This window comes from Amblyomma mixtum, chromosome 5 (genome assembly GCF_055824585.1).
Source record: "Amblyomma mixtum isolate Tamu chromosome 5, ASM5582458v1, whole genome shotgun sequence".
Taxonomy (NCBI): Eukaryota; Metazoa; Arthropoda; class Arachnida; order Ixodida; family Ixodidae; genus Amblyomma; species Amblyomma mixtum.
In genome coordinates this window covers 174,156,762-174,181,010 of record NC_143016.1, presented here as the reverse complement: position 1 = coordinate 174,181,010, position 24,249 = coordinate 174,156,762, and the positions used below count along the sequence as shown (strand labels likewise).

The 24,249-nt window shown below is 48.3% G+C and overlaps 1 protein-coding gene and 2 pseudogenes across 3 annotated transcripts in view; all 3 read left to right on the top strand.

The window, feature by feature from the left end:
- Positions 1-24,249, top strand: part of LOC149344751 (motile sperm domain-containing protein 1) — a 26,970-nt gene extending 2,721 nt beyond the window's left edge. For 2 of the 3 annotated variants that reach the window (XM_089546362.1, XM_089546363.1), the window contains 5 exons: positions 3,596-3,781; positions 7,897-7,972; positions 9,525-9,715; positions 14,325-14,552; positions 24,113-24,249. In XM_089546362.1, the coding sequence (XP_089402488.1) occupies positions 3,631-3,781; positions 7,897-7,972; positions 9,525-9,715; positions 14,325-14,552; positions 24,113-24,144 (678 nt within the window). In that variant the 5' untranslated portion in view covers positions 3,596-3,630 and the 3' untranslated portion in view covers positions 24,145-24,249. Of the gene's footprint in view, positions 1-2,308; positions 2,424-3,595; positions 3,782-7,896; positions 7,973-9,524; positions 9,716-14,324; positions 14,553-24,112 lie in introns of all 3 variants that reach the window. The other variant, XM_089546361.1, reaches the window with a different exon arrangement.
- LOC149344753 (uncharacterized) lies at positions 18,040-19,305 on the top strand (annotated as a pseudogene).
- Positions 20,591-22,568, top strand: LOC149344752 (uncharacterized; annotated as a pseudogene).

Genomic DNA, 24,249 nt, shown 5'->3' with positions numbered 1-24,249 from the left:
GTTGAGATAATACTAGTGAAAGACGGAAAATATCTTTCTGGAAGCCGTTTTAATTATGTCCTTTTATCCTAATCAGCACTTGAAGACACGGACACTCTCTCTATCCATGTCTTCAAGTGCTGATTTGGATAACGAACTAGCCAACAAGCCACTTTGTTAACTCTGTCATGCTTGTGCTGTGCATGTGATTGCGTAGCAAAATTAAGATGGGTTAAAAATAATGTGCTCTTGCAGAAATTTTCATAGCAACAAAGTAGCAATAATAAATGGCCACCAAAGGGTGTGGTTAAACCTGATGGGAAAGTGCTGCACATTGTGTAGCTTTAGCTTCACAAAACTGAAAGATGTGGCTTCTTTTGTTCACGTAGTTTCAGGGTTTTGCTGCTGTGAAGGTCACAGTTCCAGGGTCGGCACACAAAGACTTTGCATAAACATTTACTGGTGCAAACAGTAGACATTTCCTGCAGTAGTAATAAGCCAACCTTTGCAGTTATTCCCTGCAGGCATGAATCTGGATCTCTGAGTGCGTTTTGTTGTAGGTGCGCATGGGTTCTCTCTCCATCAGAACATGAAATATTTTATTATGAAGGGTGGCACACAGAGAGTCTTCAATATGGATGTATAAATGGGTTGTGTAGCAATTTCTTATTGTGGAACGCAAGATATTGGACATTGATGCTCAGGCAAAAGTGGAAAAGTGCCAGCTGCAAAGGAATGGGTAGTCCTTGACAGATCCTTGAACAGATGAGCAGTACTGCAGTTCAGCATGTCGAAGATGAAGTTGACATGAACAGAATTCATGTTTGAACGCATGTTGAGAGTAAATGTTAAACTGGGACACTCCTGCTGCCTGTTTCGGAAAACTGTTACCAGGGTAACTTCACCGGTTCCATCACAAGCAGCCTCGACAACAGCCATGATGGCAAAAGTACTCACAGTTGCGCTAGCAGTGGTCCATAGGAGTAGTGCCAGGGAAATGAGCATCCTGTGGCTAGCGAAAGGGGTAGTAACAAAAAAATCTTACGAGCACTGCGGGGGGAAAAAGTGGCAGTAACTCAGATCTGTTGAAGGATGGTGAGGATGTTGTGTTAAAAAATTAACGACCCTTTACACGCTATACCTCATTATCTCTAGCTTACTGGAAGCATGGAAGAATGCTCTCCACAAGAAAGGGGATGTCAAAGGCGAGAAAAATTGTTGGTCGATTGGTTTACTATGCATTGCTTACAAGGCATTTAATAAGATAATTGCTAATAGAATAAAATATAGACGTCTGTCAACCTAGGGGATGCGCTGTTTTTCAGAAATGGTACTCTACATTGAACATTCTGACCAACAGTCAAGTTATAGAAGTCCCAAATTCGGCCAGGCATCGCTTTGGAAGCGTGCAAATCGGCACCCTTTTTGGCGAGAATGTTTTAAAGGGGGAGCATGTTTGGCTAAGTCTGTTTCTTCCAATGCGGTGCTCACGTGAAAATGAAAGCTTGTTTCATGATTTCACCTCTCTTGCTATGATGTAACATTTGTTTTGTGGCTTCAGAAACTGCACTGTTTTGCTGCATGTGGTAATGGAAAAGCAATGCTTATCGACGTTAATGAGAGCACAAAGAAATTGCAGTGCATAAGAAACATTTATTCGGTGTTAAAGCAAATGTGCCGCCCTAATTGCCAAGGTCAATCGGCGCCCACTTGAAATGCAATTGATCAATGTGCCTCGCATGTGCCATCTATCATTCATAATACAAGAATAATAGCGTAGTAAAGTAACAGACTAGCATAATGAAACTTAAATTCAGAGTGCTAAGGCAACACTAAAAAAAAACATAGACTCGCCAAAAACACTGCTGAACAATAATATAATAGATTGCTGACTTAATAAACCTGCTTATTAACCTGTACTTAAAAAGCGACCGCCCATGCATAGATGCTCATAAATCATATGACGCCGCTTCACTTGTCACGCCGTACTTGCCAGGTATAGGCGGGAATCGCTAGTTAGTGGCAGTACCATAATCTCAACTGCAATACAAACAAAAACAGCCATCATGTGTTGTTCAGTGTCATTTCGAATGGCAAAGCACTGCACAAAACAGGAAGCACAAAAATTAGCTATGGTTTAACTACTGCTCAACCTGATAGAGAGTGAGTGAAAGCTAAGGCGTATCGGACAACTGTACACGGCTTGGCATCTGTAACGTTGAGTGCATTCCGGACACTGGATAGGCAGCACGCCCACTCTGTCAACCTGGCAAGTGGTTAATTGCGAGAGTTTTGCTCACCCAATGAATTCTGCGACCTATTGCTGCAGTGCCGCGCATCTGCCACAGCGTCGTCAGCGCTGAGGCATGCAGCCCACATCTCTCTCTCATCACCCCACGTAGTACCTCAAAGTGTGATCCAGGCGTCCACTGACCCAGGATCCAGTTATGTGCACTTCCTTTCCTTAAAATCATCGGAGTCTAAAACGTTGTCAACGTCAACGCCAGTGAACACAATGAACGCTGACGGCCTATGGCTTCAGTGCCGCGTTTCTGGCACAACATTGTCAATGCCAAAACATGCAGCACACATCTGTCACTAGTGTCCACTGTCACTAGTGTCCACTGTCACTAGTGTCCACTGTGCCAGGGGGCCAGTTATGCGTCTTTCTTTTGCTTTGGAAGGGGCTCCATCCCGTAAACGGCGACTGAGGTGTCCACTGTTCCTGGGTGCCAGTTATGTGCATAGCTGAAAGGGCGACTAAGGTGTCCACTGTCCCAGAGGGCCAGTTATGCACTTTCCTTTGCTTTATCTGAAGGTCAAACAAAGATGGAAACGCAAGCTCTGCGAAGAAAACCCGAGGTCCCATAGTGAAGCTTTCGCTTCAAAAACATGAGGAGCAACACTCATACAGCGCTAGAAGCACGTCACTTCTCGCAGTGTGTTGTTTCACCTGTTCATGCTGCTAATTCGAAATGGATCAAAATAAAAGAGCCCAACTCTCCATCCCGTTAATACCTAAGATCATGACCGTCATATTATTGACTTAAATCTGTCTACTAACTTCAGCTCATCAGTAGCAAAGCTACAGTATTTGTATTCAATTCGGTTTGGAAAAACTACTTTTGCACATATCTGCACTTTTTCAAAGAAGAAAGTTCAACAAATGCATGCTTCAACTGTGATCGCACCCGCCAAACTTGAAGCAACCGTTCCCTTCAAGTCTAGCCTATAAATTCGACCTGACATCAGTCATTACAAGCTGCCCAGAGTCTGGCACGTCGTGTGGATGTATGTTGTATAATTCTTTTTACTTTCGCAAAATGCTTGGCTCATTGACAGTCGAAAAAACACTGCGGAAAAGGTGTCGCTGAAGAACCTCTGTTGCTGGCTATATTCCAGTGAAACTAAGGACGATGGCTTGGAGCCTGCTTCAATCCTTGGGCTTGTACACTACGCCAGAAACTCCTTTCGTTATTGTTTGCTTGCTTCCGTGCACACCCGACAACAGTGTTGGCGAAGTTTTTCCTTTGTATGGCAAGTGTATGAAGTGTGCAAATAATGTGCAACAAACGCGGTGCAGTGTTGAGTCGCCTAAATGGTGGTGCTCCTGCAGGTGATCTGTTCGAGGCATTCAGGGGGCCTCCCCTGATGGCCACCGAGATTGGCCGGCATGCCCCAGCGGGCCGCATGCCCGTGGTGGTGTGCCCATCACAAATTGACTTTTACGTGGAGAACCAGGACAGCCACAAGCAGGTGCTGACCCTGTACAACATCAATGAGTTCCCCGTGTACTTCCAGCGTGAGTCCCCCTCCTGTAGCATCACCGTGTGGTTATTCATAAGGCTGGCATGGCAGTGCTAACATTTGGGGAAATGGTCCTTTCTGCTGCTGCTGTTAAAGGTTCAGTGAAGAGGAATCTGAACTCGTATTTTTGCCGCGGGAACTCAATCTACACATTCCGAGCATTCTCAGAAACTTCGATTTACTGCCCTGTGTGGTCGATTTCCCCAATTAAATCGAATTAACGTCCGGCTTCCGCCCTTTATTTTTTATTCTCCCCGTACGGTGGGCAGAGTCGACCAACACGTGGAGTGCCTTTCACCCAGTCCCGTGGCGGCTTGCCGCTCTGCCATCAGCGGAGTAATTCGTAGTAATCCGTAGTAGCAAATAGTCCTCGCGTATTTTTATTTCCGTGGGCTTATTTAGCGGCTATATTATCTGCGAATGAAACTATTTATTCACGGAAACCTAAAAAAACAAAATAAAGCGAAATCAAAGCCTCCACGGAGCTGGCTGAAAGACACTCCACGCGTTGGTCAACTCCGACCGCTGTACAGGGAGAATCCAAAATATAAAGGCTGGAGCCGGACGTTAATCAGATTTAATTAGGGAAGTCGGCCACAAAGGGCAATAAGTCACAGTTTCTAAGAATTCTCGGAACGTGTAGATCGAGTTTCCGCGGCAAACAGACGAGTTCAGATTTCTCTTCACTGCCCCTTTCAGGCGCACTCACACGTGCCTTGCAAGTCGCTGAGGTTGTATTGATTGAAAAGTGACAGCGCAGATGATTGCATCGGCTGAAAAGTGCTGGGCAGTCGCATGCTCCTTGATTTTTCATCCTTGCGAAATGCAGAGGTTGTGCAACCGTTTTGGTCGAAACGTTGTAGTCGGGAGATGGGTGCATGCTACTTGATTTTCCAGCCTTGCAGCTTCGAGTAAATCTCAAACTGCTAAAACCAATCAGAGGCACCTTGAAAATGAACAGAAGCGTGATCTTACACCTCACTTCTCATTGCCAGCCTCAGTCAAAACAAGCATTTCTCATCCAAGCCAGACCATACATTACAATGCGATCATCTGCCTTGTTGACCAATTCCTTGTCGAAAGTGGGAATTGTTGGTTTGGCGTTGGTTTGGTGATATATACGGGCAGCACTTAGTGCCCGACAGTGCGGTCACGGTTCGCCCGTTCGTGTCTTGCGTTGTGGGGCGGGAGAGAGTTTGGAACACTCAGAACTTCACACTTGATCAATCAAAGGAAGCTTTATTTGCTCATTCAAGGAAAATTTGCACAAATATTCGGACCAATTGCCTATATGGCTGGTATTCAGTCCAATAGAAAACGGCATTTGGGCAACCGCAATAAGGAATGTGGGAACTAAGATTTCAACAAAATTCAAACAGCGAAATAAAGCAGCAGAATCATCCTGTGTTCGATTGAATATAAAACAAAGCATTTAAACAACCACATAGGGAAAGTGCGAACCAACATTTGAACAAAATGCACATATTGAAATCAAATGGAATTAACAAAATCAATTCTTAACCTGATTGTGCAAGAAAAATAACTTTGAAGAGCTTGTTGAGGATTTTGCGGGGTCGCAGCGGAGCACCAGACAGAGACGACCAGCGTGGCAGGCTTCTAGTTCCGGACTGCGCGTGCCGGGCGTGCACTCCGAGCACGCGCTGTCGTTCTTTATTTTCTTTTGTCGCGGGAACGCCGATCTCAGCGCCTGCGCTTTATAGCGTCGCCGGGCGCTACAGGGCCCCCCGCCTAGACGGAACGTCGGAATGTACGTGCCGACGGGGCAGAGAGGGAGTAGCCACGGCAGGCAAGCCGGCAGCTAGAGTAACAGTGTCCCCACGGGGTCGCTGCAAGGTCCGGTAAGTTCAGGTCAGAGGCCGGGAAGAGCAGTCGGGTGGAGTGCGCCGGCTCAGGTGGACAAGCCTGGCTGCTGCGCAAGGGGCGAATGATGCAGGGTGCCGAGCTGACAACGGACATGGGAGCAGGGAGGCCATGGTCGGGCCGTCACCGACTGTAGTGCTGCCCGCGGACACAAGTGTCGTCGGTGTGGGGACGTTGGAGCTGGTGTCGGTGGGAATCCGGCGCGCCGAGTACGTCGGCACAAGCGCTGGAGTGGGCGAAACGGCTCCGTGGCCTGACAGCAGCTGTGTTTTGACCATCGACATAGCGGCGACAGCTGTGACGATGCCGGAGCAAGTTGCTGGGCTCAATGCCAGGTGCTTGGGCGAAGCGGGAGTGACAGTCCGGAGCGACTGGCCAGTGCTGATGCGCGTGTGGGCACGGTTGGCTGTAGGTGGCTGCCAGGAGGTTGTGGCAGTGACATGCCGTGGAGCTGAGACTGCTACATCAGACGGCTGGCTGACAGCAACAGGCACAGCTGGTGGTTGGACAGTTGCTGCACTACTCGGTGTGGGTAGCTCGACCATTCGGTGCCGAGGGTGGCTCAAGTCAGGCACCAAAGCAGACGCTTGCTGCAGCGGTGTCGAGCTGCCAGGGTCAGAATCCGAGAAGCAGTTGATCGTACTGAGGGCTTGGGGTGGGGCCTCTTGGGCAGGCGGTGTGGTCGCCAGGGTAGTGGGGCTGGTATGTGGCATATGCTGCGGTGGCGGCGGCACCCTCACAGCAGAGGTCTGCAGAGCTGTTGGCGGTAGTGACGAGGTAGATGGGGATGCCGGAAGCCTCGGCACGGCTGCTGCCGCAGAGTCGTCCTTGGCTGCAGGAGGCTCTGGTGACAACGCCACTGAAGCGCAAGGAGGCAGAGCCAGAGACGCGGGTCGGATAGTAGTAGGAGAAGGACGCGAGGCGAAGCTCGTGCGGATCCCACCTGGTGTGGCGTCGAGAGAGACAGCCGGGCTGGAGACGCTGGACGGGAGTGGCGGCGAGGCGGCGAGGGGCTGCTGAGGCGGGCCGGGTTCTGATGAAGGCTGCGTGGGCGCGAGCGAGGCCGGTGCAGGGCCAGAGGCTGGCGGCGGCGAAAACGGGTCCGCTGCGTCGTAGAGCGGCGGCGGAACGTAGTAGGCGCCGAAGTCCGCCAAGACGGCCGCACGCAGCTCATCGTATGGCCGGCCGCCGAAAGCAGAGTAGGTGAGCCGACGCAGGAGGTCGGCCGGGAGGATGTCACAAAGGACTTCGTGTTTGAACGGCTGGATGGTGATGCCGTTCAGGTACATCGCAGCCTCCAGTTGGGGGAACCACCCGCCGACGCCTGCAGGCCAGAACGCCGGGAGCGGCGGGTCGAAACTTGGGTGCTGCCAGTACGCCATGCTGGAACGCAGCTGAGATAGAAGGCACGGTTCGCCAGGTCACCACTGTTGAGGATTTTGCGGGGTCGCAGCGGAGCACCAGACAGAGACGACCAGCGTGGCAGGCTTCTAGTTCCGGACTGCGCGTGCCGGGCGTGCGCTCCGAGCACGCGCTGTCGTTCTTTATTTTCTTTTGTCGCGGGAACGCCGATCTCAGCGCCTGCGCTTTATAGCGTCGCCGGGCGCTACAAGCTCTTAAATTTCTCGTGAGCTTTATTCCTATTGTCAGTGTATCCAGACCCTCGTCCTGATGATATTGGTGATTCTCGCCGTATGTCTGTTGTTCTGGACTGGAAGGTTAGAATTACTATTAGGAGCATTTCTTGTGTTGCAAACAAGCAAAATGAATAATTTGAATGGGGTAGGAGAGTTGGTTTTTAATATGCACTCCGGCCAGGGAATTTTACAAATTCAGATCATTGCGAAATTCATATAAACAGTTTTTATTATAGATGTTCTACCTTAGTTGCTCCCAAGATGAAACTGATTACATGATAGCTACAGCTCAGTTGAAAGAAAGATACATGCTTCATGCTAAAAAGAAAGAACATTTGCATCATGGCAGTTCTATTCGAGTGTTCAAATTGCTGCATACAGTCGTATGCTTGGGATGTAGCTGGTGTTATGTGTCAATGAAGGTGCGATTATGCTAGTGAACCTTCGTCGCATTTAGTTTAACTTATTAAACCATTCATCTTTTTTTCTTTGTAAATTGTGGCTGGGACCAGTTGTTTAAATGCCGCAGTCTGAACTTTATTGCATTCTTCATTGTAGCGTGCTTATCTGGGATGCCTGTGTTTGTGCGCAGTGCTGTCCAATGCGCCCAGACGCTATGCCGTCGCCGAACCTGAGGGAATGCTCAAGCCACACTCCTTCACTGACGTGTGAGTTACGCTGCTCGATTCACGGACCATTCACTTGCTGTGCGCAGCATATTCATGCTAACCGAGTAGAGGGTGAGCAGTTTTTCGCCTAATCTTGTGTGTTTAGCACTGCTGTCTGCGCTGGTTTCCAGTCAGTGTGAGTCGGAACCAGCTTGCGACGTTTGTGTCGTGTGCCATATCCTCACTGTTGAACAGAGCTTGCTCTATTCCGTTTACATGGGGTAAAGTGTATGTGGGCCAAACTGGCCAATGTATTTATGGTAAGGTGAGGGAACACTACGGCTCTCTACTTCCCGCTGACGTTGTACACTTCCCTCAGCATTTCTGCAGCCGTGGTTGCACCTCGCTCTTTGTCAATGTATCGGTTGTCAGGGCCAGAAAGAGCCAGTGTGAACTTCAGGTACTACTAGGAGCCTACTTCAGTGGACAGCATGGCAATGAGAAGTGCACTGTGTGACTTTGCTCTTCCTACCCGAAAAGAAGTTTGCTTTCTTTAATTATGATCGTGTAGCCTAGATATCGCTACACGCTGTTGAAAATTTGCCTTGGTTGGTGGCCCACTCCTAGGGGTAAAATTTTCACTTGCATGTCCTGATCTTGGTTGCTCATACTGGATGCATGGCATCCGTTCCAATTACCATGTGAGTTTGGATGGCTCGAGCAGCTTCAGTGCAAAGCCTGGAGAACTCTTCAGGGGCTGCCTTGGCCAACTCGGTTCCTGCGCTGCACCGATTACTGTCTTCTAGCGTTACTCACTGATTCATCTCAGCTCAAATGCAATGGCCCCATTTATGGTTTTTTTTTAATTCTTTCGCTTTGAAATTTTCTGCACCCCTCTCCTTGCTTTGTTCTTTCCTCATTTCTCTTCCCCATGCATCGTAGCCTGTCAGCAACTTTCTGCCACCTGCTAAATTCTCTGCTTTCGTTAAAGGGTTTCTGTCTCACTAAACTCTCTTCAGAGAAGGCAGCATCCCATATCTGACAAACCGCTGCGGTGGCTCAGTGGTTATGGCGCTCGGCTGCTGACCTAAAAGACTTGATTTGAAGAAAATAGCGCCAGAGCATGCAAACCACGAAAAGACAAGGACGAGACACAAAGACGCGGGTTCGATCCCGGCCGCGGCGGCTGAATTTTGATAGAGGCGAAATTCTAGAGGCCCGTGTACTGTGCGATGTCAGTGCACGTTAAAGAACCCCAGGTGGTCGAAATTTCTGGAGCCCTTCACTACGGCGTCCCTCATAGCCTGTGTTGCTTTGGGATGTTAAACCCCTTTAACCAAACCAAACCAAACCATATCTGACACCCTGGTTGCGAGTTCAAAGAAAACGTAAAGAAATGTGATTCTTCAGATGTCTGGCTGAGAGTGAGAAGCGTTTATTGTGGAGGGTACTGGGACCGCATGTGCTCTCCGTTGTGACCTGTGCCAAGAGCAGAACGGTCTGCTCTGACTAAGAGGCTGGATAAGCGAGCTTGAGAGCAGTGGGGCTCTCTTGAGGACCGTGGCTGTGCTCATTCGTGGTCCCAGCTGAGTGTCTTCCTTCTCCCCGGCAGAGTGGTGCGTCACCGGGAGGCGTCGGAGGCCAATGTGGGCCGTCGGGACCACCTGCGCATCATCATGCGTGAGGAAGGGGGCCACCTGCACGGCCACCGGGACGTCCCCGCCACCCTGCACGCCAGTCGGAGGGGGGAGTCTGGGGCCGATGGCGGAGGAGGGGGAGGACCACTACCCGCCAGCACCACGGGTGGGTTGCTCTCCTGCATGCACTGGGTGGGACACACAACCCCGTTTATGCTATTTCTTTCAGACACCAACCCACTAGCACTCGAACAGCTCATTGTAAACCTTTCAGTGTAATTTTTATTATATTTGTGTGCCCTGAAATGTCCACTCCTGTGGGACGGAAAGCGGGGCAAGTTGGTTTTCAATTGTACTAGCCATACTGGCACAGCGCGAAAGACAGGGAAGGCAGGACAACATGGCTCTGACTAACAACTGAATTCACTTGTTAGTCAGCACCATGTTGTCCTACTTTTCCTTGTGTCTGTCTTTCACGCTGTGCCAGTATGGCTAGTACAAATGTCCACTCCCTCACGTAATGTGTCAACATGAGACCTGTGAGCAAATATGTTGTATTAATTAGTTTCTCTTGTACATGCGTTGTTTTTGTCCCCCTTATTCAATGCCCTTCTGGGCCCTATAAGGTATTATGAAGAAATGGATAAATAAAAAAACTCTCCCCACAAATTAGGCTTAAAGGGCACTCATTTATCCATGTGAGTATTGCAGTAGGTTTCTTGTGTGCAAAGCGTTCTTAATTGTGATGCTGTATTAACGCAATAGTGTTAAGGGCCCTGTGTCGGAAGCGGCGGCGTTGGTCGTGACCGAAAAATCGCAGAAGCATTAATAAACAAAACAGCGTAGGAAATTGGTCGAGTTGGGGAATTGAACCAGGGCCTCCGGAGTGCGAGACGAGCACGCTAACCACTCCGCCACTCCAGCTCGATGACTCGGAATGAACAAAGGCGCGTCTAGTGAATACGATGTTGCCTTAGAAGGGTGCTTTAGAGACATGTACTGTGGTGTACAGTCGAACCCGGATATATCGAACCCGCATATTTCGAATTATTGGCTATATCGAACACACAGATTACCCCCTTGAAAATACTATGTAAAAGTATAGGGCAGTTGCGTTGTATATCGAATTCCATTTTCACCGGACATTGGATATATCGAACGCCGCGCCGCGCCGCGCCGCGCCCCTGGAAGGTGCGCTTTCCCCAAAGACATTCCTGTCCGGTCCTCAGCCGCCTCAGCGGTGAACATTTCCGCAGTCAGTCAGCTTGCTCCTATGCGCACACGCGGCCGTCGCACTAGCGACGGAGATGCAGGGCCTTTTTTTTTTTTTGTCCCCCCCCCCCCCCCCCTCCCTCCCGTTTTGGCGCCCCACCGGCGCGAGCTTCCCCGCTCCTCCTGTACCGCCGGCGGGTGCCTGGGCAAGGTCATTGGAGCTTAGCGAAGGGAGTGCGCGGCGATGTTTCCAAGCCGCGCTTCCTGGGGAAGGGAAGAGAGAAAGCGATCTCTCGTGGGTCTGGGGAGAAGAGAGCTAAAAAAAAAAAAAGCGAAGCCCAGAGCACTCTCGACGGCACATTCCGCCGATCTTTCTCCCTGCTTTCTTTCTTTTCCCTCTGTCGTTCCTTCGCTGCGGAGTTGACTGCCGCTCGCAAATTCTTCGCTCGGTCCGCTCCATCTGCGCCTCGTGTGTTTTTCCGTGTGCGCCTGTTTCAACGAGCCGCGTGCAGCGTGTACGACTGCTGTCATCTGGTGAGCTATGGCATCCGCGGACATCAAAAAGAGGAAGAATCTCGACTTTGCAACAAAGCTTGAAGTAATCCGGCGGGTTGAGAATGGAGAAAAGAAGTCCTCCGTGGCAGACGCATTCGGGATTCCGCGGAGTACTTTGAGTACGTTGTTAAAAAACAAGCAGGAGATAAAGCTTAAAGCAAGTGAGGAAAGTCGCTCGGGAGCGTGTCGTGTGCGCCCTGCTGCTTTTGACAAAGTGGAGAAGGCACTCTATGCTTGGTTCCTTGAAATCCGAGCGAAAAATATTCCCGTGGATGGCCCGATGTTAATGGAGAAGGCCAAATGGTTTGCTACGGCTCTTGGCGTAGAGAACTTTTGCGGTGGCACTGGGTGGCTGCAACGGTTTAAGAACCGCCACGGCATAGTAGGAAAGACCATTTCTGGTGAAAGTGGGGCTGTCAGCAGCCAGGAGATGCAGCAGTGGCTCTCTGAGGAGTGGCCGAAGATCACTGCGAAGTTTTCGCCTGCAGAAATCTTCAATGCAGACGAAACTGGACTCTTTTGGCAAATGTTGCCGAATAAGACACTCGCGCTTCGTGGGACCTCATGTCACGGCGGGAAAATGAGCAAAGTGCGTGTGTCGGTGCTGCTTGCGGCCAACATGGACGGTTCGTGCAAGCTACGGCCATTCGTGATCGGAAAGAGCAAGTCGCCACGCTGCTTCAAGAACTGCAAACAGCTTCCTGTCCGCTACGGCTGTAACAGGAAGGCGTGGATGACACGTCAACTTTTTGTTGAATGGCTGCAGGCTTGGGACGCAGAGTTGGGCAAGTCGGGCCGCCGAGTTTGCCTTCTGGTCGACAACTGCTCGGCCCATCAAACCACCTGTAAGCTGCAGCACATCGAACTAAAGTTTCTTCCGCCGAACACCACAGCGAGACTGCAGCCCCTCGACCAGGGTATTATAAAAGCATTTAAAGTAGGCTACAGGAAGCGACTTATTCAACGGCTCCTCGTAAACCTCCGCATTGGAACCGATCTAAGGATTGACCTGCTCGGCGCGATCCAGATGATCACCGGCGCTTGGAGCGACGTGAAGCAGGCCACAGTAGCCAACTGTTTTGGCAAGGCAGGCCTTGAAGTGGCCGGAGATGAATTTCCGGAAGATTTAGAGGACGATGAGTGCTTGGACGACGCGTTTCGCGACTTGTCGAATTTTCCCGGCGCCGTTCCGTCCGAAGTGACTGCTGAGGACTTTATTAACGCCGATAGCGAACTTCAGGCGGTAGCCGACCTCGCTGATGAGGACATTGTGGCCGGGATAGCTGGCGTTCAAGACGCCGATTCCAGCGACGACGAGGGCGACTGTGTTATCGAAGAAACGCGCCCATGCACAGCCACTGAACTGGCTTCGGCGTTTAGCCTGATTCGGCGCTGTTGCGGCGAAATGGAAGGCACTGGGCTTTCACACCTGGACAGTCTAGCGAAGATCGAGACCAGTGTTTTGAACTTCGTTTCGCAGAAGAAAAAGCAGCCCAAAATTAGCGATTTTTTTTCCGCGAAATAAAGCGCTTTCACACTGCGTGCCCATGCTACGTGATTCGCGGCTGTTCCAAACGGTAAGCCACAATTTGTTATGATCGCGAGTGCAGTTTTGGCCTATATCTGTATATCGAATTTTCGCTATATCGAACTATTTTCGGATCCCCTTCGAATTCGATATATCCGGGTTCGACTGTATATTAGTAATTACGAGCATGGAAATTACAGAAGTCGCAGTTAAGCGAGTAGCAAAGTACGTTCCCGCTGCTTTTCCTCCCACTAAAAGGCACTTTGTGCCTTTCTCCCACCTTGGTCCTCTTTTTTGGCGCTAACTACATCATAAATGGTACCTTGGCAAATGCTCTGGCAACTCACATTTGGGTGTTTGGACTGACACCTGCATGGCACTGCCATCCTTGATGCTCTTTGCCTTAAAATGCAGAACTCTGGAGCCTGACTCGTTCCTGCAGCCACTTCATCTATTTCCCACGTGTCCATTAACCCTTTCACTGCCAGGTGTTTCTGGCCATGACGCACGCCTGTATTGGCTTTGTTTCAAAAATGTCACGGGATGATATAGTTTATTTCTTGATCGTGAACATGATACAGACTGCATAGTTAACGGCAATTGCACATTTTAATGCTCTGGAGGTGTTGCTAATTTGGAATCTGAAGAGCCACCACTCCAGTCCGCAGTCAATGGTCCCACGCTGTCAGCAATCCAAAAGCAATTGCACATACGGAGGAAACACTTTCAGTGGCCTGCAGAAGAAATGGCTAGTTATGTAAGCAAGGTGACAGAGAGAGAGATGGAAAAGGTATACAACCTTGCTTGGAGCTGACAGCCATGAGCGAGGCCACGGAGAGTTAGTCACACTCTATAAAGAGGCAACGGTGTGCGCCTCTGAACTTGACATGATGTAGCAGACACGGTAACAGAATACAAAAAAAAAAAAAACTCGCGGCGGATGGCAGAATCACCCTTGCACTCGTGCTTTCTTCTATTAAGCAGACACTTATATTTCAAGGATTGTGAGCCAACTAGGTTGTGAAAAAAGTCTTGCTTTAAACTGTTGTGGCTGCAGGGGATGAAGCAGAGACAGGGCGGCCAAGCCGCACATTTTTTCGGCATGTTGGGACGTACAAAAGGAGCCATGAGTGATCTGGCTGGTGGCTTTTGTGCACAGCACCAGGCTGTGGCGTCACATCGCTCTGCATTTGATCACATGGCACTGCAAAAACTCTGCTGTTCACGACCGGTATGATTATACCAGACCTTACCTCAGGAAATCTGATGTAAAAATATGTGGGTACTTTTGTCATGTGCATGCAGTGCAAAAGTATTTCCCAGCCTAGTGAAAGCTTGTTAATTTGAACCTCGATAATGCGGATTTTTGGATAATTCGAACTACAAAATTATTTACAAAAGTAGAAAAGTATGCAGTACAAAAGTATTTCCCAGCCTAGCCTTAGCCTGTGAGTCTCTTTGCACCTGCTTGTGTATGCAGGCTCGGTCTCGCTGGAGCCTCCTTCGTTGGCGCTGCGCCGGTCCAGCCGAGCGGGGAGTGGTGCTGCTGCCTCTGCTGCAAGTGCTGGAGCCAGCCCCCCGATGCTAGTGGTGGCCCTGGCCTGCCTGGTGGCCCTGCTGCTGCCCCTGGAAGGGGGCCACCACTCGATGCTGCCGGCCTACCTGCAGCTGAGCCACCAGCAGAAGCTGGTCGCTGCCTACATCCTCGGTGGGTGGGAGGGGCGTGTCGTCCAGCATAGTGGCTGCTCCTCTGTGCAAAAGGACATATGTTGCTTGCATCGTCCGCCTTTGTGGAGAGTGAAAGCTTGTTTGTTCATACTGAGTGCTCTAAAGAATGTGGCAGTCTTGAGGATGCGGTGCACAAGGCAGAGCGACAAAGAAATTGGCTGTGGCTTAGCTAAGGTCAAGCCTGGATATCTCGGAGTGAAAAAGCTCTCGCTGCTTTTCAGCCAACTCCCAAGCTACCACTTCTGGATCGGTGTTTCTGCGCCGTCCGACCGTTGCTTCTTCCTCTCCTTCCATGGCGAGTGTCTGCCCCTGTTTTATGGGCAAGCGCGCCTTATATACCCCTCCTTTCAAATGCGCAGTGCACACGGCTGCAGCAAAAGGTCAAACGCTGTACAGAGGGTCTTTCTCTTTGACTAAAAATGCCCTACATGAGGCGCACACCCTACTCACGGTTTCACTCAACTGAACAGATGCTAAGCTGAATGTCTGCCGCATGGCATCAATTACCGGCTTAAGATCCCGCAAATGCCATAGTCTTTCACAAACGTCACACACGTAGCCGAACGGATTGTTCACAAAGTCTGCCGTGAAGACCTTGGTCACACTGGCACTTCTGCCTGTTTCTGCACCGTCCGGCTGTTGCTTCTTCTTCTCCTTCCATGGCGAGTGCCTGTGCCGTGCGGGACGTCACTCGGTTTCACGCATGAGCAGAAGTGTCAAATCTGTAGTGTGGCTCATGCGAAGCACGATGTTGACTAGCCTAGTGAAGCTTTTCGTGGCTATGGTGCTCGGCTGCTGGCCCGAAAGACGTGGGTTCGATCCCGGCCGCGGCGGTTGAATTTCTTTTGAGGAGAAATTCGAGGCCCGTGTACTGTGCGATGTCAGTGCACGTTAAAGAACCCCAGGTGGTTGAAATTTCCGGAGCCCTCCACTACGGCGTCTCTCATAGCCTTATACCCGTGCCACACGGGCAGATTTAATGCCATTAAGTGCTTACTGCCTTAAGTTTTAATGGCATTCGTGCGATGCCACAGGCGTAAATTTAATGGCATTAGCCTTACTGCCATTCGCGACCTACTGAGTTCGCCACAACTCATTCGCCCGTGCAATGCGTACTCTCGTTCCCATTCCACACGCAGAAAAGCACGCAGCTTTGTTAGTAACAACTTTCTAACCAGTAGGAAATGGTTAATTCTTAACTTTCAGTCAGATGAGGCTTCCATACCGCATTTTCGATGTGTAGAGCGCCATTTTAACCAGCCTTATTGACAGATACTCTCGACTTATGTGCTGACATGCGAGTTTATGGCTACTTTTTTGACTTGTAAAGCAGGAACAGCCACACTTTCTAAAAAATCGTTTTTGCATTACATTTGAACAACATTTCCCATATATTGTTCTCATTTGGAATGTTTATATTCAGTTGAAACTTCTGACTACCTTGCAAGCGTTATCGTCATCGTCACTTTTGATAATGGCATTAAATGTGTACGTGTAGCACCAAGTCCGAAAATAATGGCATTAACAAACTTAAGGCCTTAAGCATTTACTGCCATTTTTTGTGCGCGTGTGGCACGGGTATTAGTCGCTTTGGGACGTTAAACCCTATAAACCAACCAACCAACCTTTTCGCTTCAAATTACAAACACTGACAGCCGCTGTCTAGCAACTGAATTTGATTTCGGAAGTGCAAGCTATATGCAGTCGAAGAAGGAGGCACTACATCGAGAGAAGACTGCGCGGTCACTGGAATTCAGTGCAGTCATGTAAAGCATGAAGTTGCGGACGGTGCACGCTATAAAAGCTGAGAGGTGTAGAGGGCTGCCATGCAACTTCTTGAGGAGCTGCTGTGTAGAGTTCTTTTCATGCAGTGAGGCAGTCACTGAGGCAGTGGTCTTTTGTGCTCTTCCCATCAGTCCTCCTTGACTTTGTGCTAGTTGAACCCCCGAAGGCCAGGACCTGCTTGGCAAGGGTTCATGAGCTGTGGCCTGCACGACAAGGAGAGAAGCTGCCGGCATCAGGGAAAAAACAATCCCGTTTATTTCGACAAAAATAAATGGCCCTTTAATAAAACGACCTTGAGAAGGGAAGGGACTCGGCTGCAGAGCCAAGTGAAGCGAGAAAAAAGAAAGGGAATTCGCATCTCCATTCTGGCACTGCAACAACCTACAGCAGAATACTGATACTAAATGGATTTCGGTTAAATGAAACTGCTGCCTAAACTGAATAAAAGCCTTAAAAGTAGTTGATTTTATATTAAGGGGAGATGCGGGTGAAAAAAAACGATTTTTTTTTTAAATCTCATTTTTCTGTTTTTTATTATTTTGAAATTTTTAGGTATTCAGCTACCTTGTCTCGAAAAATGAATGCTATATTCGCACCAGAAATTAGTAAATAATGCGTCTGTATGAGCGATGGTCTGCTGAGAAACCGAAAATATCCATGAAAGTTGCCCATTTTTGCGCACCTGTCGTGCAAAGCACCTTCGCTGCACGCCATGGCGATTGCTTGGCGCAGATAGGCCGAGCCCTATTCCCGGCCGTGAAACGGCTGCCAGTTTCGTATTTTCACTACAAATAATAAAAAAAAGCTTGTTCTGCCACCGCTTTCGAGCCGCTCTTTAATCACGTGGTGCGATTCCGACGCCGCCATTGGCTCCGGGCGGCCGGTTTGTGTGGCGAAGCCTATGCACAGGTTCTGCTGTTTCTTTCTCTGTACCAAGCTTCGCGAGACTGCCACGATCACTTCTGCGTTTTTTTTGGTGTAATCATGGTCAGTCCGAAAAAGTGCAATGTTCGCGTGCAAAACTTCCATACGAAATATAAATTCAAAGGGAGGAGGCGCAAGTCGACGCCGTGCACTTTGTTAGTGCATCTGAGGAGAAGATTGATCTCTTCAAAAACGAAGAAAGAAGAAGTGATAGCTCGGCCAGTGCGGTCATTTGTGACATTGATGCACTAACTGTGCTCATGAAAGGCGCGGAGTGTCCCACTTGTCGAGAGTGCCAACTGTGCTGGAGTCGCCCTGAAAGCGCAAGGGACTTTCATCTTACCTAGAACTCTGCTGCGGAAGCAATGAGTGCCCCGAATCTATCCTGTCATCGTCGTACACTTCGAGGCATGCAGCGGCAAGCGGAGACGCCAGCGTGAACGTGGCGGCAAGCAGAGACGCAAGCGTGCAGCAAAGTTACGTGAGCAGGAGCTCGCGCGACAGCTTTGCTGTAAATGTGAAGGCTGTCGTAGCCGCTCGTGCAATCGGTGCTGGCTACGATCAACTCGTGCGGTTGTGCACGATCATCGGCCTTCCAAAACCGATGCATCACAAGTCCTTCCATGCAATAGCAAAAAAGGTGCATTCGCTGCCTGGATGCTGCCGCAAAAAATCTCGAGAAGGCCCGAGAAATCGAGGCTCAAACTGGTGGCGCAGACGCTGCTATTATGTGCAATGGCACTTGGCAGAAAAGGGGCCATAAGAGTCACAATGGTGTGAGCACTGTTGTGGCCCTTGACAGTGGCCTGTGCCTCCATTTTGAAGTACTGTCCAATTTTTGCCTCGCATGCAGTCGGCACAAGGTACTAAGCAATGAAGAGGAAGAAATTTGGCAAGCGTTCCACCGCCCCGTGTGTGAGAAAAATGTGGAATGCTGATCACATGGAATGGAAAAGGAGGCAGCAGTTCATATTTGGCAGAGAACGCTGTCATATGAAACGCCACTGCGTTTCACCAAGTTTTTGAGTGATGGAGGCAGTAAGGCATATACAGCTGTCTCCGAGGCTCAAGTGTATGGTGCTACAGCCATAGAGAAAGAGGACTGCACCAATCACGTTGCAAAGCGCCTAGGAACAGCCCTTCGGCAACTGAAGACTCCACTTCCACGCGGAGAAAAGCTGCAGACCTAGTACTATCAAATAGCGATTACTCAGAACAGGGGTGATCTTCGTGCTATGTATTGCAGTATTTGGGCATCATACACTGCATTCCTGCTCTAGTGCTGGGGCTAGTAGCCACAAGTTCTGTCCGGAGGGTGCGTCATCATGGTGCAAGCACAAGCGAGCGGAAGCTCTTGGACAGCCTCCACCTGCCCACACACCCCTCTTGACGAAAGCTCAAGGGAAGGCCCTGCTGCCTACATATAAGCGGCTCACAGAGGAGAAGCTGCTGGCTCGCTGCATTCGAGGGAAAACTCAGAATGCAGCAGAGAGTCTGAACAGCAAAATTTGGTTGCTTTGTCCGAAGACAAGGTTAGCACCTCGGACTGCTGTCGAGACAGCCACAGCCCTTGCAGTTTTGTGGTTCAACAGCGGACACACAAGCTTCGAACAAGTACTGGAAGAGCTTGGAGTTGTTCCACCTAAGCAACTTCTTGCACTCAATGACCGTAAAGACAAGGTGTGCATCCAAAAGACAGACTGCAGAAGCACGAGCTCATCGCCGCAACATGGCGAAGAAGGCTCGGGTTGAGGACTCTACTTGCAAGGCCCACGAGGGAGTGACCTATGGTGCTGGGGAGTTCTAGTAAATGGATATGATGGCTGTATAGCCCATGCCTCTCCCTGCCAAATTTCATATAATTTCAACATTTTTTGGTCGAATACAGAGTTTTCAAACTTTGAAATGCGTTTTTCTCCTTTTGCAATTTTGAGCAGATTTTCAGGTTTGCGTGCAGCGTTTTTTTGTACTTCTGCTTTTCATATCGCAATGAAACTTGGCACATATATTCTTTAGAATGTGTAGCTTGCAGGCATCTGTTCAGAATTGTAATATCTTTGATGTAAGTGTACAAAAATTTGATATAACAGTAATGAGCCCCAGAAAAATAATGATACAAATGATCACAATTTTTTTTCCAGGCTAGAAAATTCTATGGCCATATTCTGGTTAGTTGTCTGGATTCTACAGTTAATAGGCTACAAAATAAGCTATTGCTCTTCGTTCTCAGTGAAAAATTTCTATGCAAAACCATGTGCGCAAAAAGGCCTTTGTTTTATGCTTGTTAGCAACACTGAGCAAAAAGTATGCATGATACAAAAAAACTAATTAGTTTCCTGAAGATATCAGCAAAAATAGTATAAGCACACAAAGTTTTGTTGTTCTGGGTCAATTATTTTTTAAAAAAATTTCCAGTAGAATCTTCCCTTAACCAATGTAAAAAATCATAGTAAGTGGAAATTTTTCATTCACATCAACAATTTTTTTTTTTCAGAATTATGAACTTTTCATTAATTCCAGTGGGAATGGCCGTATTTTCAAAACGCCGAATAATAACTAACGTGTGTAATTTATTTGCTTCCCAACACAAACGCAGTTATAGAGAGATAGATAATATGCAAGGAGAGTCAACCTAAACATTCGAAGAATTCCGCCCTGGGGAAGAAAGTGTCAGCCTTACCTCCGAAATCTCACCGCTAAAGCCACCGAGCACTTTAAAAAAACGCCTCAGACTTTCCTTGCAAAGCAAAAGCAGGAAGAGGTGGCAAGAGCTGTGGTGACGAAAATCCAATCTGGGATTCAGGCAGCATATACCGTATAAACGCCTGTAAGGGCCGCACCCGTGTATGGGCCGCACCCCGTTTTCCGGAAGGAAATCTTTTAAAAAAAATAAATCCGTGTAAGGGCCGCACCCGAACTTTCCATGACCCAGGCGGGAATAGCCTTCTAAATGCACGCACCGTGGCCTCCGCGATCGGCTCCGGCTGTGGACAACGGTTCGCTCGATCGCGGAGCGCTTGATCGCGGAGGCCAAGCACGCGCACAAGAGCTTCCAAAAACCGTCCATGGATGGCGCCGCCTGAGGCCGCAGCTATCATCATCTGCAATTTTTTCTCCCCCGCGACTTCCCGTTATCTTTCCTTCCTCCATGCGTTATCTACATTAGCATGAGTATCGCCAGCTCCAGCCTTTTATGGTGTGTTAGCGCATTCACCGTAGTTGTGGCTTTAGCGTGCTGCCGCCGGGTAACGCAGTTTTAGCACGATGGGCAAGCACCTTATCAGTTACACGGCTGAGAGTTAGCTCTCAATGCGGCAAGTGTGCGGCGGACAGGGAATTCGACGTGGCCGAGAAGTGCGTCCGATGATCGTGCAATCAAAAGGGTGCATTGAGAAAAACAAGCTGCAAAAAGCACGCTTTCCGAGGCGAGCCGTGCGAGTTTCCTGAACTGGAAGAAGAGCTGCTCTGCTATGTGATGGAAATGCGGAACAACCGCTACGCGTTGACAGCGGACATGCTGCGTGGCTTCTTTGGGATGAGCGTGCACCAGAGCACAGCACCAGCCCAGAGTTGAAATACTCCGTGAGTGACGACTGAACGTAGAATAAATGCCGCTCATTCCCTGATTGGTGCGTTTTTGCTTTAAAAAAAAATTTTTTTTTCGTACGTCGCGTGTATGGGCCGCACCCCGAAAATTGGCCCCCGAATCTGGAAAAAAAGTGCGGCCCTTACACGCGTTTATACGGTATATAGCATTCCAGAGACTTTGAGTGTGTCAGAAGAAAAGTGTGCGCAATGCAGCAGCTGGGAAGACAACCTACATGTAGCCTTCAACAGGCACACGTCCTTTCAAGAGCGTTGCCAGCTGCTGATACTGCTACTACGCAACCCAACTGTGAAATATGTGCAAGAAGTTATTCCAGGGGCAACGAGGTACATTATCCAAAAATCGAAGAAGATGGTGGATGAAGAAGGCGTATGGTCAACACAAGAGAGATTTACAAGATGCAGACTACTGCAGGAAGGCATTACCATCGCGCCCATTCTTCGGCTGGCCGTCACATAACAATATTACACCATGGATGAACTCGATTGCACTCGACAGACTGCAAACAAAAAGGATGTTGTGAGAATCGAGAAGCATACCGCCTCTACAAGCTAGCTCACCCTCCTGCCTAGGTTGGCCTCACAAAATTCACATCCTAAGCAGGTGAAATGCTTGCCACAGGGGCAAGTGTGTGTTTGCGTGTGCTGTGCAAACTTTCAGTTGTGCCCCTTGGGACTGCAGAACGCGTCCGGAAGGTCGCTTTCTCCCGAAGATATGCAGAGTCTCCATGTATGCCAAGAACCTACTGCGTCATGTTTGCTCGGGAATTGTGAGCACTGTCCACAAGATGGCATTTTCACTTTGAAAGATTTTGAAATGAGCAGCGAGGACAAGGTGTTGATTGCTACAGGAGAATACGGTGAGCTAGTTAAAAAAAGCTCTGGCTGCTTCATTATTTATGTGAGAATTTCTAAGAATGGCCATGAAATGGATTCCCCGCAACTGTATTAGATCTGTGCAAGCAAGAGCAATACATGAAAAAAAAACACAGCTGCAAGAGAGGTGCAATTCTTTTGCATTTTGATTTCGCCGAAAACTGGACAGTTGTGCTTCCAGACGCAATACAAGCATACCCTGGCAGAAAAAGCAGGTAACCGTGTTTACCTGCATTGTCATGTCAATAAAATCGACTCAGAACTACGCCATTATTTCCGACAATATTTCTTCTGATCCAGCTCATGCATGCTTGGCTCTGTCGAAAATCAAAGCACACTCACACCTAGACAACGCGCCAACCTACACTAAGATAATATATGTGAGCGACGGGGTTCCCGCTCACTTCACGAATAAATATCAGTTTCATGAGCTACAACGCAGTGGATGTCAAGAGACGAAATGGATGTTTTCGGCCACTGGACATGGCAAAAAAGCTTGCGACAGCATTGGTGGGCTAGAGAAACATTGTGCATCACACCACAACTTGCGGAAGCCTGCAAGTGAGGCCATACAAACAGCCAGCGGCTTCGTAGACGCCATTCAAGGAACGCTAAAGAACATCACCATTCTGGAGCTCCCACCGAGGGAGCTTGCAGACTTTCGCGAAATGAAGAAGGAAGAATGGAAAACGGCAAAGAAAGTGCCTGGAGTTCAGACGCACCACATGTGGAAGTATGTGCGTTCAGTCAAATGAAGTCAGTGCATCCTACGTGGCCTCCACCGCTGCTTCGGAATAGAAGAGACTGTGATTGTGCTTCGTGCTGGACAATATACTGTGCACAAATCGAAATCAACTGCCGCCGTTTTTTTCTTGTTGCAATTTTCTGAATTGCAGTCTGCACATGAGGCAGCATCCCATTTGTAAATTGCTTCCCGATTCAAACTCCTCCTGATTAAAAACCTTGCAGATAAATTGTTCCCCTCAGAAGACGACGTTTTGTCTCCTGACAGTGCCCTGTGGAACCCTTGAACACAGAGGTAAACAGATGCAGGTTCAGAAACGTCAACTTCAGAATACATTAATGTTAAATTTTATATATAAACATTTTTCTAAGAACCGAGAAATTATATAATGTTTTTAAAGAACCGATTACATACCAGTTGACCTTATGATGAATAAACTAGAGTATACAAAAGACATTTAACCGCCTTCAGCCAGTTCTTGAGACATCAGGCATAATAGCAAATTTATTCCCATTTTGACGCATTAAGAACGCCGCTAACAAGCGAATAGAAGCTCTACAAGCATTGAGAATGGTTCGGATATTGGGGTAAATAAAATGTAGCCACGTTCAGTGAGTGCAAATCAAATTTCTGACAACTACTATTTCTAAGAGGCAGTAATAAGCAATTCTTGATTACAAAATATGAATTCAGTTTTGTGCTTATTTTTGTAATTTAAAACAATATAATGCAACACTCTTCTCGTGCCTTAAAGTTGTCAAGTATTGAGGATTACTCAGACAAATTTTAACAAAATTCGTTCTTTTTTAAAATCAAGTTAAAGTTGTCACTTTTTTGACGTTTTAGAACTTCGGCCAATTTTGAGGCCATGTCGAAAAATATCTGTCAAGTCTACAGCTACAGAACTTGCCTGAGGTGAGCAAAAGTAGCTGAAAAATACTGTGAAAATATTCAGTTGGGAGGCATATTGCCCTAAGGTTGCCCTGAAAAGTGCCTTTTTTTTGCACCGCATAGATCGAAAAGAGAAGCTTGCAAATTTTTACTCAGAAGATGAACACAGCAAGAAAACATTATTTTTTTCATATAATACAAGTTGCAAAGCGAGTTTTTGAAAAAATGCTGATGTGTGCAAAAAATTTATTGTGCATGCAATGAGGCTCTAAACTTTCAACTTTGCATAGCTCCAAAAACAACATTCTCCACCTCTTGTGACGTGCAATTTTTTCAGAGAAAACTACGAAGATTCTTGCAAAACTAAGGTTCATTCCTTTGTGTGGACAAAAGCCATCACATATAAAAATTTAATTGAAAACAAAAATGGTCATGGGACCTCAATTAGCGTTCTTATCTGAACACGCCCTTAATGATTTGTTGCAAAAAGTGCTCCACATCTACTGCATGTTGCAGGGCGAAAATGGCATTTCAGCCTTGTGAAAGCTGCATTTTTGGTAGTGCCAATAGTATTATTTTTTTGACAACATTGCTGCAGAGTAGGAGCGTTCCAAGCTTTTTCAGCCACTGTGAGAGTGACCCATAGCAGTGCTTCAGCATTGCAACTTGGTTTGAGCATTGTACCAACACAGTGTGTGTTTCTCTCTGTGCAGGCCTCGTCACCATGCTGATCTTTCGGCAATGAGCAGGACGACCTCCCTTCAGAGGAACGCTGGACGTCCTCATTTGTAAATTGCACCTCTGCTGCCCCACTCATGCCTTTTTTTAATGTAATAAATTGTGAAAGGAC